The following is a 13,429-nucleotide window of genomic DNA, read 5'->3' as shown; positions in this document are numbered from 1 at the left end:
TCGGTGTTCATGGTTATTCATTGCCTGCAAAGGATCAAATCTACTTCGGGCATAAGAGCAAGGCAAGTAGTCGACTTCCCTCCTTCATCAACGATCCGTGTCTTCTCTAATAATTCCTTCTACATCAGGATGGATGATGAACAAAAACGACCCGACAAGGGTCACTACTTTCAGCAGCATGCCCGCCGCCTTCTCAAATCCACTGACTCCTCCGTGTCATCGAGGTCCATCTCACTCGATGCTGCGCTGATTGCCAACTTAGCTCTCGAGGACAAGTTGGAGGCTGAAGCCTCCGCCGAAACCCCAGAAGCCTGTCTCAAGCGTATGCTTTCTATCAAGTCCGTTGTATCCACCTCTTCTTCCTTCGCAGCACGCCAGAAAGCTTCCATCGACGCCAATGCTACATTTAAGGAGATTGGAACAGGTTCCATTGGCAAGGTCTTTGAACATCCTGGAACTGTGTTTGTGTACAAGCTTCCATTGTCTGATGACCCAGACAAGCTTTGGAACAACTACAAGATGCATCAGCGAGTCAAGATTAGCTTTGAGACACTGCCCTACATGGATGGACAAGTTGAAATCCCTGAGTGTTTTTGGTATGCGACACCAGACTCAAATGCTTTCTGGGACGAACATATAGACAACTTCGCGTTCACCCAGCAGTTTCCCAAGAAACGCAGACATGTCCTCTGCATGGAGCGTATATTTCCACTTCCCCGTCCAATTAGATGGGCTTTGATCGACAAGTTTTGTCCCCCACAAGGTCAGACCATGGCCAGAAACAACGAAGCAAACAAGGACTGCTTGGTTCGTCTATACTTTGGACGCCTAAAGTACGGGATGGGCTCCAGATTTTTTTCCCTTCGCAATTTCAAGCTTCACGCCAACCAGATCAAGGAACTGGATCTCGACATGCCCGAGCTAATTAACGCTCTAGCGCATGCTATGGCTGTTTTACATTGGCATACCCGCATAGATGGCAATGACGTCGAGTTTGTCCTAGGCAGCTCTCCAATGGAAGAACAGAAGGTTCGAGGGCGCATGGACTTACAAACCCTGAACAGCTACACCGGCCCGACTAGCAATTACGAGAAAATGACCCATTCCCGAACCGACTTCAGCAAGCGACTAACATCTTTGTGGATGGTTGATTTTGATGACTGTGGGGATATTTCCATGGACGAGCGCGGAATTGCCAAGGCAGTCAAGGCATTCATTGAGACGAACCATTACTGCCCGCGCCCAAACACAGGAAATAAGTTTATTGAACAGGCATGGACTCATTTTGGTAACAGTTATCTTTCTTGGAGTGCGAGAGTCTTGGAGAAAACAAACTCTGTACATTTGAAAGACTTTCATCAGAAGTTTCTTGTTGGTGTTTTCCAGGGGACGAAAAAGACAGTGTAATTTTGGTGAAATTTAGCCCTTAGAGGCCAAGCACACCCTAGTCTTAGAGCTCGCCTGTAACTCATGCAGGAATTCGGGGTCATGGAATCGAAAACGCTGCCTGTTCATTCTCCGACTGTCCCAATATTGCAGTTTTAGTTAGGACCAATATAAGTGACGCTAACGGTCCCATCCGAGTCAACACTGCTACTAGTAAGAGTTTGGCCGTTGATATTGATGTTGACAATGTCAGAACCAGCAGCCGTGACTTGTTTCCTGGGACTTTTGGCAACAGTGTCAAAAATCTTAATCGTACCCCAGTTCTCAAGGGTGACCGGCTGTCCGTTTCTCTGCCAGTCTTCCAGGATCCATTCAGCATCCGTCTCACAGAGCGGGTAAGCCGCCTCACTTGTAAATGTATGTGAGACTGCACGTCCACTGCTCAAGTTCTCGACAGTTGTGGTGCCCGAGGTGGTAGACGTGGCATGCACGGTAAAGCGCAGAGTGTCATTCGGTGAGAAGCCAAGGTTGGTCTCGTAGCTTTGCATGGGATGCTTCCACCATTCTGTCCACAGCCAGAATGTGCCGTCTCCGTACGCTACAAGACCGGTCTGCAAGATGGCGCTCGTGCAGTCGTCGCCGTCGATTCCCACCCACATGTTTGCGGAATGCTGCTTGTCCCCTCCGCTGAAGCTCGGGACGACTACACTGCCTTGGACGTAATTCCAGCCGGTGCCCGAAGGGCCTTCTTGCACCGCGCCTCCCCAATAATCGTCCCCTCGCTTGTTGTGGATGGAAGTCTTACCACTTGGGCCGGTGGTGGCCGGTGCGGCAAAGACGCCCGTCATGGCGGCGAGAGTAAGAGTGAGAGCCTGGAGCATATTGGAAATCTTGAATGGATTGATGGCTTTGAAATGAACTGGTATATGGCAGGATTGGCCTGAAGCAATGGTAGGCTGGCTAGCTATGTTATCTAGACTTGTTGTAAGGGCAATTGCCTTGGACTTTATACCTGAACCTCGTTAGGACATGCAGCGTACGCTTTGGTAAAGCAAATCAAGGGCCTTTCCCAAATAGAAATAGCTTAAGTGATTGGCAAACCGTTAGTGCACCATGATTCTTATCATTGACTAGATATAGAAGGACCGGAACTAGCCTGCCTCAAATGTAAATCCCAAGACCAATATAGGAGCTGCCGTTCGAGAAGGGAACAGTAAATTATTCATTACTTCTATTACCAAGGTGTCGTATAGTCGTGTAATTACGTATGAGGATCAGAATGTAGTTCATAATAGGTGCTTGAGCCGCTGGAGAGCTGATCTCCATGACTTTCGCTGGGCCCCCCCCTTTATTTCCTAGCTTCAAAAAATATTCATGACTATTACGCTACGGACAACAATGCAGAGAAGACGCAGTGCAGACAAGACGTATATATGGTTTCATTTGTTCATTCGCTGCTTGGTGTCGACTATGTAGCCTGGGCTTCTCTACGCTGCACAATAAGCTTGTAATACTCACCGATCTGTCTGTTGTGAAATTGTTGAAATCGGCAATGCCCCTTATCTAGTGTTATCCATCCTAAAGTGTACAATCATGACCATGTGAATCAAATCAGGCCAGAATTTGCTCTGAGGTTTGATTATTACAAGTTGTGGATCAACCCAACCCCCGGTATCTTGCGTAGGCCCAGTCAAGCAGTTGGAATACGAAAAGGGAAGGCCAGTGCGCCAATGGCGCAAAAGAAACTTTGGCTTACGTTGCGGTGGTTAGACCGTAAGCATTATGGACAAGTGCTTTCCCCTTCGATGTTCTTTTGAGTCTCGGGTATGTCGGCGTTGTTAGCTCCATACTGCTCCAGCCTCGGGGGCACTACTAAGGCTTCGTAGTGCCGATGGTATAAATTATACGAGGCGAACGATTCTAAATTCTTCGACCTTCCTAATTGCGTAACGTGTCTTTCAGGAAAGTGACGAGTCGGATGGTAATTCCGCAACTGTCCTTTTCTGAACACTAGCCGGGTAATGAAGCAGGTAGCCAACTGGCAAGATTTCGTCGGTTATCGGCCGATGTTGACGTTTTTGTTGCCTTTTTAGATGTCGACATCGGAGGCGCACCGATAAGCTGCTTTAATCTGTGTCGATTCCCAGACATTTGCCTGACGTGGGGCCGACACTGTGGCAGACAAGTCTGGCGTGGCATTTCGATCAGATCGAGCAAATTGTATCGAGGCTTTATGTGGGCCTGCCTCGACTGGCTGAGTCGTAACAAGACACAATGCGCTTTGAATCGCACTTGATGGCCGGCAGAAGTCAAGCAGGGCAACGGATGTTTCGACAGTGTGGCGAGGGCTCCGTGGTGGCTAAGAGCACTGACTCGATTCGTCTGTAATAACAGTCTTTGGTATAAGAAGTCCCTGGTTTCCAAGAAGTCAACTGTATTCGACTACTTGTATTTAGGCTCCCTTTTGTTCAGACCGGACTGCAGTGTATTCAGTTTTGTAATATTATAATGTCTTCAAGACCTCCGTAATAAGGATAAACTAGCTTATAGTGTTTATCTTATTGCTAGTTCTTCAGCTAGTGTGTCTGACATATTACGATGCGTGTACTCATAGTGTACGACGTGGTTAGCTACGATTCCCTGGCCTAGGTACGGCCAGAATACAGTGTTATTAGATGTCCTGCATTTAGCCCCCTTCTTTTAATTTTTTTAAATCAACTCAATAATGTCTTTGATGGAGTCATTGTGAGGCATATAAGGGTCTCGTACGCATGAAACTTTGCCCGCCTTTTCATAAGGCAACACATAAAACGTGGGGGTTGTCAGGACTAGGTTTTAATGGCAAGCGACCGCAGAGATGAGCGCAGGCGACACAAGGCAAGATAACTACTACCTAGTATGTAGGTCTGTAAAGCGGCCTTAATGTTCTCCAGACCTTATTACTTTCTTTCTTATGCGAGCTGCTTTTCATACCTGCTAGCAGCTCACTACGCCTACGTAGCAAGTTGGCCATTAAATGCCTCATTGAAATGCATGATTACCTACCGTAGGGGTCCGGCCGCTGGTTTCACACAATTAATCTGTGACAGGGGGCTTATATATATGAAATGCATTGTCCCCGCAACCATTAGATTCGGATAATCTGTTCTGGGATAACACCCTAGACTCCGGACTAACTTGTATCTAGATAATTGCCCTGTACTGTTGAAAAGTAGAGATGGCACGATTGGTGAAATGAGGGCGTTTTGTATCCGAGCTGCGGCCTTGTTATAGCTACGGGCTATTTTTGGCCTATTTTTATACGGGTACTTTCAAGCTAAAACAAAGGCTAAAACACCAAAATCATGACGACTCCATGAAACATCAGACGCATTAAAAGTACACTGGAATCGACTACTAGTAGACCACAGCGTAGATCCGTATCAAGTTGATAGTGTGTCGTAAGCTTGCCTTGGTCATACATCTTCCATCTAGGATCGGCCGTGCAGATGACACAATACGTGCGAGAACGATAGGGCCCCATCACGATTCAGCCTTCAACGAAGTACACTGGGACATCCACACCAGTTTCATTTTAGAAACTCATGTACCGTACATCGTCATGGGCCCTTTTTGCAGAAGGTCTTGTCATTATAAAATCCCCCCAGGCATCCCAAGCATCGTGGCTCTTTCAAGGACACTCAAGGACACTCACCGCCCCACCTCATCAAGGCTACTTTGACCTGCACTGCTGGCATACCCAACGCTATATTGTCTCAGTATTAAAATGAAGTTCACTGCTGCTCTTGTCATCGCATCTGCCATTGGCGTTTACTGCCAAGCCAACACCGGTGCCGTCTCCAGCGTGGCTAGTGTAAGCCGCGTCCCAGCTGCTACGTCCACTTCTAGGATTACTGCGCGAACTACCGGGCGTCCTACGTGAGTAAAGATGCCTATGCTGCATAAAAATAAACACTGGAACTGACCCGATGCAGAACCAGCGTCGGGACCATCTCACGACCAACCACTAGACGGACAAACACTACGGTGATCGCTGCTGGGCCGAATCCTGTTGCCCCTGGAGTCGGCTTGGCTGCCCTCATGGCCCTTGGTGCCTTGATATAATCAAGGCGACTGAATTTTATAGCTAGCGCAGCAGCTAATACTTTTATCACGCGTGGGCGGATCAACGTTACTGAGAATTAGGCGAGCCTCCAGATGGAACAAATAGTCGTTCTGAGAGGCTAGACCGCTCTCGGTTCAATACACAGGTACCGTACGATTTGCATATGTAAAACGAGGGAGGAAAGGAGGGGAGCATTCTCGAGGCTCACCTTGAGCTCATAACTACCCATAGTAGGGCCTTTACTAGCTCTCACATTAGGACATCTGTCAACGGAAAGGGCTCGGAAAACGCTGTATTGGAAACGCTAGCTGCTACACAAGCTGCTTCAACAGTGGTTTGAGGTCTTTGGAGGCCTTCTAGAGGCCCCTAAAAATATAGCCTATTTGAAGTCGTCATCAAATGTAAAAGAGGCCTCAAGTTCCTCGGTATATAGCTTCAATCAGGGACTAATGCCACTATTCAATTCGATACATAGCTGCTTAATCGTAACAATCTCGCTAGCGTTTAGGTACTTCTCCAAGTCTTTCGCGTCGGCGTGTCGTTCAATGTGCGTAAAAAGCGCTTTTCGCTTCCTGTTCCTAAACTAGAGCAATTTTCAAAGCCACTTTAGTCAGTCCGCTACATCTCTAAACATTGTGGATCTACTAGAAGCTATTTGATGTTGGGTATCTTCGCTACATTAGGAGCAGGGCAGTTTTTCTTGTGTTATCTTATTTATACTTCCTTTTAATTTCTATCATCTATAGTTGATACAAATCTAATTGAATAACCCGGTGTGCCGTATGCTGTTGTTGTAATCTGGCCAAATGCCTCTAGCGCCCACACGAAGAAGACAACTTTCATTGCGCTCGCGCGTTTTGGAAATGGATAGTGGATATAATTTTGCCCCAGCTGCCCTGAATCGAGTGGAAAGTGAGTATTTCGAGTCCTCCAAGTCGTATTATCAATTCGTACTAAAAGAGCCTTGCAAGCCACCATGTAAACCAATTTGGATCATGTTGTGGATGGTGAATATAGACACAAGCCGAAAACCGATACACTCGTTATAATCAGGTAAAAAGTGCGTTATTTTGGCTCGTCATGCTGTCACTACTTTATAGCTACATAGTTGGCCCGGAAATTACGCGAAAATATCATACATATCGAATCCACTCATTTGGTTGCAAATTTGCATCCAGACAAGTGGTAAGTCGGAAGAAAACAACCGACATGGGCCAGAAAGTTCGACACCCACGTCTCCTGCATGGTGAATCATCCGTATGGAGCAAATTCGATGCGCCATTATCTCATGTCAGGATAAGCGCTGAGACTCAACACCCCGCCAGTATGCACGAACAGAACATTACCCCGGAGCTCACCTTCTTCTACCATTCTGCAAACGCCGGTTAAAGCCTTGCCAGAGTAGACGGGATCGACGACTAGGCCTTCAGTACTCGCCGCCAGCTTGATATACTTCCTAGTCCTGTCATCTAGCCTGCCATACGCATCGCCGTGCCATCGTAAATCGATTTCGAAAGCGTTGCCTGTGAAGCTATGTTTTTCGAGCCCGATCCTCCGACCAGTTGTTTCTGCAATCTCCGAAACAAGTTTTACGAAGTCTTCCCTGCGCTTTGGGCCTGCTGCCACGCCTATCAGCCGCCGTTCGCGTGGCAGCCCGCCGGCTCGTTTTTGAAGCTCGTCTACCAGCGCAAAGCCAGCGACCATGCCGCCAAGCGTGCTCCCGGACATGACTGAGAGAACAATCGAGTCAAAGAACACACCCATTTCTCGTTCCCTCTCCACGAGCTCAAATGCCCATTTTGCATAACCTAAGCCACCTAGTGGATGCGTTGACGCGCCAGACGGGATCCAATATCCCCGTTTCGTATCTAGGAGCTCCTTGGCCTTTACCCCGGGGTGTTCTTCGCGCGCTGCAGACATGAGCTCCGTTAAATGCACATTTCCCTGCTCGTTGTAGCTTCTACTAAGATGGGGATCCGAACCATGGCTTCTATCAGGGACAAGATCGTTAATGACCAACACGGAATTAAAGTTCAATTTCGCCGCTGCTGCCGCAACCTGGCGAACATGGTTGCTCTGGATCCCACCTTCGGTGACGAGATATTCTGGCCGGGGAGTTTGAGCTACTGCATCGGCTAATACTGGTGTGAAGTTCATTAGCTCGTGGAAGAGGCACGACGCGGATAAGTAGCTTGGTTTGGCTTACCATATTCCAATTTGCGCAGCTTATTGCCACCGCCACCTCCTAGGCCGCTGTTCATATCCTCGCGGCATGCAAACATGCGTGCGGAGGGTTCACCCCTCTGGCCGAGGTGTGATGACAAGCGATCCAGAGGCTCAATCAACAGAGGTGTCGAGAAAGTGAGGGTCAGCCGCGGAATGACTGCGAATTCTGGAGATGGATCGAATACGGGCACCAGCCTGTAGTTGTCAGATGACAATGCAAGTACTGACGTCGGTGCTGCATTTCGTGATTCAATGGGCGGACTGAACTAGATGCAACTGGTGAATTTGGTAGGTCGATTTATTTCAACGTTGGCTAATCGCTGCACTGGTACCAATAACGGCAGGCCGGCGGCGACGCGTAACCGCTTAGTCATTCGACGCCCGTCAAACAACTTCCTCCATCGAGGATCGTCGTCGCCGTAGTACTTACGCGGTCCGAGGCAAACGGCACCCAGCATATCGGCCAAACATTTGGGCTGGTGAGCAGTCTGGTTCCCAGGCAACTCGGCTCCGAGCGCTTGACGCTTGATTTCCCACGTACGGAGCACCTGGGGCGCCACATAGAGCCCACTCACGTGCGCGTCTTGGCAAGGGAAAAGAGATCGCCAGATGTCTCGTCGAATCATGTACGCGCACCAGTTCCCGTGGCCTTGCATTTGCGGTTTACCATCCGATAATTTCCTGTGCTAGCATGAATCGACACCCCTTCTCAGACGTGAATCCGCAACTCTTTGCCATGTGGCTGTTCGAGTTTTTGAGCCATGCCATGACGCCCCTGAGAGCAGGCAGAATCAGGGGGGCTGTGCCGACTTGAAGCGACCAGACGCCATTTTCTTACCTCAGCGGTTTCCGACACCAAAACACGCTGCCATTCTCACCTCTTGCACCAAGTGCAGGCCATGGCTCGTGGATGGTCCCCCGTCTCGCTCATCGCGCGAAAACCCCGCATCAAAATCGCAGCTGTAGCGTTCCTGTTATGCGTCGTCTACTTCTGTTGGGCTCGCATTGTCGAATCGTCGACATCCATTCAGCGAGGCCATGGTGTTCCAGAGAGCGACTTGCAAACCTTTGCATCGCATGCAATTAACAACACGGTAGTCATTGTCCCGGTGAACACTGGCATGCTCCACTTGATGGAAAACTTGCTCTGCTCTCTTTCCGCGACATCCTTCGACCCAAAATCCATCCTGTTCTGGGCCCTGGATGAGGGTGCGCAGACCACATTGAACGGCAAGGGGTTTGCCACGTATCGAGATGCGACTCTTTGGGCCGAAAGTGGCAATCTCAATGTCCACGGCAACACTCCAGCCTACCACCGAATGATGCGCCAACGCCCTCAGTTCTTTATCGATTTTCTATCCACAGGTTATGATGTTCTCATGATTGATGCCGATCTTGTGTTTTGGCAATCTCCCCTGGTCATCATGCCACAGAACGACAGTGACAGAGCAGCCGTCGACATGGTCTACAGCACCGATGCGCGAGAATTCTACACCAGCCATGATGCTTTCCAAGACGAGTATCGCAGGGGCTCGCTTGTGCCGCCAATTTGCAATGGTCTGTTCTGGATGAAGAGCAGCAACGAGACTATTTCCCTGTGGTCAGAGATGCTTGATGTGTTTGAAGCTCCTTCGTGGCGGATGGGAATCTATCGGAGCCGCGTATTCCAGGACGACCAGCGTGGCATGGATGTGCTGTTGAACGATGGGCGAGCAGGGGTTGTTGGGCCGTTTCCGAGCGGCATCACTCAAGACATGATACCCAAAAGCAACAGCAAAACGAGATTAAACGTGAGATTGCTTGATCAGACCCAAGTCGTCAATGGCCAATTATTCATGTTTCGGGAAAATACTTATGCCGAGAGTTTAAAGAAGCTTCGCGGGGAGGGAAAAGATCGGATAGCCGCGCATATGAACTGGAATACGGAGTCGATTACAAAAGAGGAGGGAGCTAGAAAGAAGAAGATTTTCTTTTTAGACGAAAATGGTGATTGCAAAGCATAGAGCTGTATAAACTCCAAAGGAAAGCACTAGGGCTTTATTTACCTCGCTTGGGTTGTTATATGCCTAGTTCAGCCGAAGGCTGACTCTACATTAATCCATAAGTTTTCCGAATAATGAGGGTTTGGTGCAGGCTTGACAAATAAGTTTCTATTGGTCCAAATTTTGTATGGGAAATCGCGAAAGAAGGCTGGATTGGTTGGTGGCTCTAGAAAAGTGGGTAAAGGACAGCCACCGTCTGTCGGTGCTTCTTTGTTTACTTCTCTGTTTACAATCGTTTACAATCGTTTACAATCGTTTACAATCGCTAAATTTGCCCAGCGATCTGTTCGTTTGCTTGGCCAGCAGCCTTTCTTCCATTATTGAAACAGATGTACCGCATGGTTGGGTATGGATTATGATTCTAGGGGTAATATTAGTCCTAGATCTGAATTGGCAGTCCATTGCCCGTCTTGCGACCGAACAAAATCACCAAGTAATTTCGTTAGCAGGAGGAAATCTGCCAATCCAACTACAACCTGTCTGGAATGCCGGGACCACCGCAATTCCGAGGTAACTGACACCATTGATATACTATATATGCCTCCCTAACCTGATCAAGCGTGCCAGGTCCAAAGGTGCCGTCCTTGCATTGAGAAAGCTGGCTGTCCGTCCTACCTCAGCTGAGAGATCTGCCCCGAAAAGAACCGACAGAGACGCTGGCCTATCGCCTCCTAACCAGAGATCTGGAACCCAACCTACATCGCCAGAGAAGCTACGGCAACAACATACAGCTAGGAGTTTGTTCGGAGAGCCAGGCAGCCAGCCGCAGATAGTGCTGGGGACGCCGATCCCACCAACCCAAGCGAGCTCGCGGCTCTTCCGGGCTCTAGCTCCCTCACCGCCTGTGCCGCCCTCGACCGATCCTGTCGCCTCACATTCTGATCCATCTACTGTCCGAAGCAGCACGACTGGTGTGGACTACTCTTACCTGGCTGTTAGGTTCCACAAGGGCGGGAAGGACTCGCAAGATGATGCCTCCAAGGCCGGCGCCAGGGCCAAGCAGGCCACTATTCGGCGCGACCATCGTTCACGACGCCGTGCAGGGGAGGCTGTGTCACTAACTCCCACAATCTCTCAACTCGGCGTCTTTGAAGGTTCTGATGGTCCTGGAGAAGGTATCCTTGTGCTGTGGTCCCGGCAGTTTGTTCAAGCTAACCACGGAACGTAGCTGGGAGTCAAGATCGACTACAGGCAAATGAGCTCCCAGATGGGGATGGAATGACCAAGGAAGCGGATGACAGGGGACAGTTCTCTGAATCTGATGTTGACGTCGAGGACTATTTCAACTTGCTGCTTTCACCTGCTCGACCACGGAAGTACCTCGAACACCTAGGGGTAGAGTCTGATTCCGATCTAGGGGACGAAGACGGGAACGATAATAGCAATGCCTTGGACGAAAGCCCTCTTCGCTATTGCTCGCGGCAGCCTTCCAGAAAGTCAGGGCCTCGTCGCCGTGCTCGCCGTGGTCCTGCCCCTGGTACAGGAGGGCGGCCAAAAAAATCTCAAAGGCAAACTCGATCGTCGGGGCCGCCACGACGGTACCGGAGTCCAGTGATGATTCCACCTGAAGAATCGGCCGTATTTCACGCACAAGATCCGGTGTGGAATGGGGACCTGGACGCTTGCGCCTTGACCTGTCGTGATAAAGCAATCCTCCGTGAGTTCTGGACAAAGCTGGACAATGACCAAATGCAATTTTGTGGTCGATGTCAAGAGCGTTGGTTCCAGATGAAGATCGATTCTGATGGCATTTGTGCGCGTTGCTGTCGAAAGGATGATAAACGCGGCCCTGAAGAGCCGTACTTCTTCTCTGTGGACAACCAGTTGGATTTTGGCTCCGTACCGACTCAATTGCCTCAGCTTACACCTACTGAAGAGTCTTTAATAGGCCGTGTTCACGTCCACGTGAATATTATGCTTGTGCGGGGCCAGCAGTACAAATATCGGGGACATGTTGTTCACTTTCTCCGCGAGGTTGGCTTGGTGTACAACCAACTCCCGCTTTTGCCGCGGGAGTTGAACACTGTATTACTCCGTCCTTCCAATACGTCGTCCCATGCAAACCTTAGCCGGCAATTCACCCGCCAGTTCCGTGTACGCCGCCAGCCAGTTGCCATATGGCTTAACTACCTCCGGCGCCATCATCCTGGCTATCGATGCATCGTCATCGACGAAGAGCGGCTGAGTCAATTGCCTCAAGATGGCAATGTCCTGGACGACATCCCCCAGAGCCAGGTGGAGGCTGCCGAAGTTGGACCCGAGGAAGATGAGGAGGCAGAACCGGACCTGGAGGACGAGGCTGCGGTGCCGGACCTTTTGGCCAAGGACACGGAGCTCGATGCTCTGCGGTCTATTCTTGCCGGAGAACCAGAAGCTGAACCAAGGCTTTCCACAAGCTTCCAGGAGCAGGTGCAGCACGAGCTGCAGCTTCCGAATATACGGCGCACACCCATTAATGAGTTCAATCGCTCTCATGCCCTACTCTCCTTAGCTTTTCCCTGCCTCTTTCCTGACGGGAGAGCCGACTTTGTTGAGCCTCGGCTACGGTCAATCGACTACAAGGACTACATCGAGCACGCGATGCGCTGGCATGACGGGCGTTTTGCACGCCACCCGACCTTCCGCTTCGTCGCCTTCAATACTCTGATGCGGTCACAGGCCCGTGCACGGTCCAAATTCTTCGTGAAGCAACACGATGGTAGTCATGAACCGCTCACACGGGAGCAGCTTGTTCAGGCACTGGAGCACAGCGAGGACCCTGAGGCGCAGGTGCTAATCAACTCAATCACAAGACATGCGGTACCTATTCGCGGCACGCGCCCCTTCTGGAACAGGAAGAGGCAGGACCTCGAGGCCTATGCCTACAACCTTGGATGTCCTGGTGCATTCATCACATTCAGCCCGGCAGATTTACACTGGCGGAGTCTCTACCAGCACATGCCCCGATATGATGAATGGCTGGCTGCGTCCGAGTCCGAGAGGATGGGTCTCTCGCGCCAACTTTTGCGTCAGAATCCTCACATTGCTGCTTTCCATTTCTACCGCCGATACTGTTTCTTTCGAGATATCGTGTTAAGCAAGAAGTTCAACATTACGGATTACTGGGATCGGTATGAATGGCAAGGGCGTGGCAGTCCGCACAACCATGGCCTGTACTGGATGGAGAATTGCCCAAGAGTCGACATGGTGGATGAAGCCGCTCGTGATGTTTTTGCACGCACGTGGGGATTCCACATCACTGCCATTAATCCTGAGCCGACTAGGACTATGCCCCAGGGTGAGGGTAACCCCCTGAGCGTAGATCCACTGAGTACAGAACTGACATTCCTGCGTCTCTCACAAATCGTCAACCGCTGCCAGCGCCACAGATGCAATACCACATACTGCTTACGCGTAAGGAAGAGAACCGTTGATCTGGCGAGGGATATGGAAGGCGCTGCTGCAGATATCGAGGCGGCCAATGCGGCCAATCCAGAGCGGGAGTGTCGTTTTGACTTTCCTCGTGCCTTGCGGGAGCTGGCCGCAGTGATCAGGAAGGAAGGCAAGTCGTACTATGTCTTCGAGGCGGCGCGGAATGACAACCTCATGAATCACTTCAATCCCGCCATTATACTAGGCTGGCTAGCCAATATCGACATATCTCCTTGCACCAGCCTACAGGCGGTTATTA

At 50.1% G+C, this 13,429-nt stretch overlaps 6 protein-coding genes across 6 annotated transcripts; 3 read left to right on the top strand and 3 right to left on the bottom strand.

The window, feature by feature from the left end:
- Window positions 1-129: 129 nt before the first annotated feature.
- On the top strand, window positions 130-1,407 carry J3458_020716 (uncharacterized protein; the record flags this gene model as incomplete). The annotated part of the gene is made up of 1 exon (XM_066122198.1): window positions 130-1,407. The coding sequence occupies one exon, from the start codon at window positions 130-132 to the stop codon at window positions 1,405-1,407; it is 1,278 nt and encodes a 425-aa protein (XP_065972825.1).
- A 134-nt stretch (window positions 1,408-1,541) lies between these two features.
- On the bottom strand, window positions 1,542-2,267 carry J3458_020715 (uncharacterized protein; the record flags this gene model as incomplete). Its single annotated transcript, XM_066122197.1, has 1 exon — window positions 1,542-2,267. The coding sequence occupies one exon, from the start codon at window positions 2,265-2,267 to the stop codon at window positions 1,542-1,544; it is 726 nt and encodes a 241-aa protein (XP_065972824.1).
- Window positions 2,268-5,152: 2,885 nt separating this feature from the next.
- On the top strand, window positions 5,153-5,490 carry J3458_020714 (uncharacterized protein; the record flags this gene model as incomplete). The annotated part of the gene is made up of 2 exons (XM_066122196.1): window positions 5,153-5,304; window positions 5,361-5,490. The coding sequence occupies 2 exons, from the start codon at window positions 5,153-5,155 to the stop codon at window positions 5,488-5,490; spliced, it is 282 nt and encodes a 93-aa protein (XP_065972823.1).
- A 1,282-nt stretch (window positions 5,491-6,772) lies between these two features.
- J3458_020713 (uncharacterized protein) lies at window positions 6,773-7,773 on the bottom strand (the record flags this gene model as incomplete). The annotated part of the gene is made up of 2 exons (XM_066122195.1): window positions 6,773-7,626; window positions 7,698-7,773. 2 exons carry the CDS (start codon window positions 7,771-7,773, stop codon window positions 6,773-6,775), a joined length of 930 nt encoding a protein of 309 aa, XP_065972822.1.
- Window positions 7,774-7,983: 210 nt separating this feature from the next.
- On the bottom strand, window positions 7,984-8,373 carry J3458_020712 (uncharacterized protein; the record flags this gene model as incomplete). Its single annotated transcript, XM_066122194.1, has 1 exon — window positions 7,984-8,373. The coding sequence occupies one exon, from the start codon at window positions 8,371-8,373 to the stop codon at window positions 7,984-7,986; it is 390 nt and encodes a 129-aa protein (XP_065972821.1).
- A 243-nt stretch (window positions 8,374-8,616) lies between these two features.
- J3458_020711 (uncharacterized protein) lies at window positions 8,617-9,720 on the top strand (the record flags this gene model as incomplete). Its single annotated transcript, XM_066122193.1, has 1 exon — window positions 8,617-9,720. The coding sequence occupies one exon, from the start codon at window positions 8,617-8,619 to the stop codon at window positions 9,718-9,720; it is 1,104 nt and encodes a 367-aa protein (XP_065972820.1).
- Between the last annotated feature and the right edge of the window lie 3,709 nt (window positions 9,721-13,429).

Source organism: Metarhizium acridum (assembly GCF_019434415.1).
Source record: "Metarhizium acridum strain ARSEF 324 chromosome Unknown scaffold_574, whole genome shotgun sequence".
Classification (NCBI taxonomy): domain Eukaryota; kingdom Fungi; phylum Ascomycota; class Sordariomycetes; order Hypocreales; family Clavicipitaceae; genus Metarhizium; species Metarhizium acridum.
This window is presented reverse-complemented; position numbering and strand designations above follow the sequence as displayed.